This window comes from Humulus lupulus, chromosome 3 (genome assembly GCF_963169125.1).
Source record: "Humulus lupulus chromosome 3, drHumLupu1.1, whole genome shotgun sequence".
Lineage (NCBI taxonomy): Eukaryota > Viridiplantae > Streptophyta > Magnoliopsida > Rosales > Cannabaceae > Humulus > Humulus lupulus.
Window position 1 is genome coordinate 222065251 of NC_084795.1, and position 4541 is coordinate 222069791.

At 32.0% G+C, this 4541-nt stretch overlaps 1 protein-coding gene across 1 annotated transcript; it reads left to right on the plus strand.

Moving 5' to 3' along the window:
- Positions 1-300: 300 nt before the first annotated feature.
- LOC133825414 (protein EXPORTIN 1B-like) lies at positions 301-3670 on the plus strand. Its single transcript, XM_062258362.1, has 9 exons — positions 301-327; positions 1325-1432; positions 1500-1582; positions 2004-2142; positions 2409-2486; positions 2629-2691; positions 2805-2849; positions 3212-3319; positions 3647-3670. The coding sequence occupies exons 1-9, from the start codon at positions 316-318 to the stop codon at positions 3668-3670; spliced, it is 660 nt and encodes a 219-aa protein (XP_062114346.1). The 5' UTR covers positions 301-315.
- Positions 3671-4541: the final 871 nt, after the last annotated feature.

Genomic DNA, 4541 nt, shown 5'->3' on the forward strand with positions numbered 1-4541 from the left:
AAAGCTTCACAAAAGCCAGATGGCAGCAAGCAGTAGGCACAACACCTCAGTATCTCACGGCATCAGGTCTTCATTTATTAAGATTTTTTTTGAATAAATTTCTGAAGTCAACTCTATATTCGCTCAGGTATATAAATGTAATACTGTTTCTGAGATATACTTTTATGAGTTACATCTGTCTATAGAGTTGAGCGAATATAGATATACTGTAATATTGAGCTTAAACCTCCTCCCTAAGCTTCATTGTCTATAGATATACTGTAATACTGGACTCTTGATCAGAATTAGACAAAAAGACAACTATTAGTGATCTTAATGAAAGGCATGGTAAGTTATTTTTTTTTTAAGGAATCCTTTTCTTATTTTTAATCACATCTAGATAATTTTTATCTCAGTTTCTGTGTAAGAAAAACACTGAGAGACTGATGAGATTTGATTGAAACTGTCAAGTAGATGAAAATTAATTTTCTACTTATTAACTATCATCTAGCTCAAAGATGTTGGCTTTGCATAGCATCAGAATGATTTGTTGCCACCGTAGTTGATTATAAGACTAGTTTGGCTATTTCCCAACTATTTTATGAGTTTCATTTGACTAAGATTTTTACTTTGGAATTCATATTGCATATTTGTAGTATGTGCTAATGATTTTTGTTTTTGTGTGTTTCTGAGTGAAGCAAGAAAACTATTTGATGAAAGTTCTAAGTTAGATGTTATATTTTAGAGTTCTATAATTATGGGTTTTCTAAACATGGAGAAGTTGATAAAGCTATTAGGTTGTTTGATTGGATGCCATCAAGAAATCCCATTTCTTAAATTACTTGATTGGTGGGTATTTTAGCTAGGATGCCATCAAGAAATCCACCACCTATTTGGTAAAGGATCTAAATTGTATTTTGGATTAGTTTTCTCTGTGATAATACAAACTTTTTAAATTTACTTGAAATTAGTAGTAGTAGTAGTAGTAAACTACTATAATTTTTCTTGCTAGCTAGTTACACATAGAAAAGTAAATCCCAAATCATGTAAAACATATTAAAATTTGGGTCTAGTTTGATTTTCTGTTTCTTTATACATTTCAAGGCCATGAGATTATTTTATTGCAAGAAGTTCTATAAAATCAAAAAATTAAATATATTTCTTTCTAGTTTTGTGTTCCCTTCCCCACCTGCAACTTTCTCATTTTGACAAATTGGTTTTTTCTACTTTGTTTGGTGAGTTGTATCTCTGTTTGAAGTGAGGGGCTACTTTGTTTGGTGAGTTGTATCTCTGTTTGAAGTTCTATAATCAACCCTAATTTGCTTCCTCTATGTTTAATGTACAGATTTTGAAGCATGATTGGCCAGCAAGATGGCAAAGCTTTATTCCTGATCTTGTTTCAGCTGCTAAAACTAGTGAAACAATTTGTGAGAATTGCATGGCTATATTGAAGGTTTCTCTCTCTCTCTTAAACTATTGAGAATTAGTTGGCACTAATTACTTGAATATGTTTTCTTCAGCTTCTAAGTGAAGAGGTGTTTGATTTCTCAAGAGGAGAGATGACTCAAAGTAAGATAAAGGAGCTTAAACAATCATTGAACAGGTAGATAATTTATGTTTTTTTTTTTTTTTATTTCATTTTGGGATGCATTTCATGTTTTATATTGTAATGTTTCATGAGTGCTCTTTTTTTTTTCCTTTTGTAGACTTATCATTTGCTTATAATTATATATATTAAGGACAGTTCTTTTAGATATCCTTTGATGAGAAGTCATTACGCACTTTTTAAGTTATTTTTATTCACTATTATACACATATTTTGATACAATGTCTTCCGGGTGAACTGCCACCACAAAGTCAAGTGATCTGATCACTTATCTTGGACTACTGATAGTCACGTACTGCCAGTTCATAGTCATCATATATTTGGCTTTTATTTTCTAATTGGCATGTCACATGTTACCGTAATGATATGTTTATGCATTTTTCCAATCTCTCACACATAATGTGATTGGTTGTTGCAGTGAATTTCAACTCATTCATGAGCTATGCTTATATGTACTATCAGCCTCTCAAAGAACTGAGCTTATACGTGCAACACTCTCCACATTGCACGCATTTCTCTCATGGATTCCCCTGGGATATATATTGGAGTCTCCATTGGTATGTGCTTTGCTTGATAGATGGTTGTTGTATTGCCTTTGAATTTAATACTTAATAACTTCCTTAAAAGAGTAAGTACATTTGAGCAAAATTCTGATTGTGTTTGTTTATGTAACAACTTGAAACGCTGCTGAATTTTTTCCCCATGCCATCGTATCGGAATCTCACTCTTCAGTGTTTGACAAAGGTGTGTTTGTATGCTGATTTAGTTAAGAGTTGCTTCAAAACTGTGCCTGGTTCTCATAGTTCACTGCACTGGTGTTTAGGTTGCAGCACTTAATTTTGGAGATTTCTACAATGCCCAGTACGTTAAGATGTACACCATATTCTTGAAACTGTTGCAGGTAGGTCCGAAATGAAATGCTTATTGTAGTACTATCTTTGGTTGGCTTACTCATCACATCATTGTCCAGTTTTTTCTTTTATTTAATTGTATGTCTTGTTCCTGTGTTGCTATTAATATTTTTTTTTCTTCCTTTTGGTCAGACCATGATTCCTCTTAATACAAACATTCCTGAGGCTTATGCAATTGGTTCCAGCGAAGAGCAGGTAAAGTTGTTTTTGGCGCTTCAAAATTTAATGAAGACCATTTTTTATGTGTTCGCTCAATAATTGTTTATTTCTGGCAATGTCTTTTTTTTTTTAACTTACCTATTCTGCAGGCTTTTATTAAGAATTTGGCTTTGTTTTTCACTTCATTTTATAAGGCAATTTTTTTTCTTTTTTCCCTTTATACTTTCTTGATCTTAGTATTTACCACGTTTTGTTATATTTATATCTCAATGGCCATCCTCTTATGGCTGTAAGTTATGGTTCATTTAGTTGTAGAACAGGCTTAATGTGTCAATAAGGCACTGCTTAAAGGATTTAATAAGATAATATGGAATCACATTGTTTCCTTGTCAAATATCAAAGATTTGAAGTTGCTGTTTAAATACATTGCAACATTCACTGCTTAAGGGATTTAATAAGATAATATACAATCACATTGTTTCCTTGTCAAATCTCAAAGATTTGAAGTTGCTGTTTAAATACATTGCAACATTTACATCGTTCTATCCTTGTGCAGTCTCACATTCGTGTGCTGGAAACTCCTGGAGAGAACATAGCTGCTTTGCTCATGGGTGTTGAATATCTTACCAAAATTTCATATGTGGATGACACAGAAGTTTTCAAGGTACCAATATTTTAGTAGTCTAGACTCGAACAGTGTTCATTTCTTAATTTAAAAGTCCCATGCTAGGATCTCACTATGTTTCTAGCAACAACAGTCTATTGGTTTAAGGTCTATAGGGAGCAGCTAGCGAAGAATAACTCCAACTTAGCTTAACATATTGTTTTTCATAGGTCTAATGAGTAGAAAGGAAAAACACTCATATTTATGCTATAATTTCTTACTGTATTGTATATGCTCTAATTTCACTTTACTGTTTTTCCTGATTATATTGTATCATATATACTTGATTGATCTATACTTCTGCTTTTTCATTTTGATGGTTTCTAGAGCTTATTGACTAATAACTCATAGCTTCAATTGTTTCAATTTTGTTTTTCTTTTCTATAATAAATTGTTGCTTAGACTTTGTGAGTCAGTTAAAGAGTGAGATGGCTGATGTGTTGTAAATCATTAAGTACTATCTTTGCTTAGACTTGTCCCTCCTTAGTGACTATCATTGGTCTATTTTTCCATTTCTGTCCTGTCTTCTCTGTGGAGCCTATTTTTTCTTAAGTTTTCTTAGTTCTGTTTATGCTCTGATGTTGTTCTATTTGTTGTCAGCTTTATTCTCTCTTATGTTTTATAGGGGTGTTGTTATGGGAAGTTTATGGTCTGTTACTTGTCATTTTTTTGTAGTTTTCACCATGTTTCCTTGTTTTATGTTTCCCCTGGTTTTGTTTGTCTTGAAGTTGTCCCTCTGTCTCTATAGTTTCTAGTTTTTCCTAGTGATTTTGTTGTCTCTGTAGCTTTATAATGTTTTGTATAAATTATATATATAAAGGACTTCTTTTTAGGAATTTTGTTGCAGCAAGTAAAATTTAATCAAAAGAAAAAGAAGGGAAGATTTCAAGTGCTAATAGAATAATTAGTTTCTCTTTGAAGCTTGTGTTGTTGTTCAGTAATTTTCCCTCTTTATTTGTTTATTAATTATTTATAATTTTGCTATTATTTGTTCTAAAGTGCATTTTAGTTTTTATTTGTTATTATAAAAGAAGAAGAGAAAACTTACTGTACCACTAATTTGAATCTACATCTTTGTTTCTTTTTACCCTATGCTTGCTTTTTTCTCTATGCCCTTAAATCATGAAGCTTTCTTGCCATGGAAACATCCACCCTCGCTGCCCTAGTGGATATTGTTTCCACATGTTTAGAAACTCTATTATGTGGTTAGGGAATTTTTGAG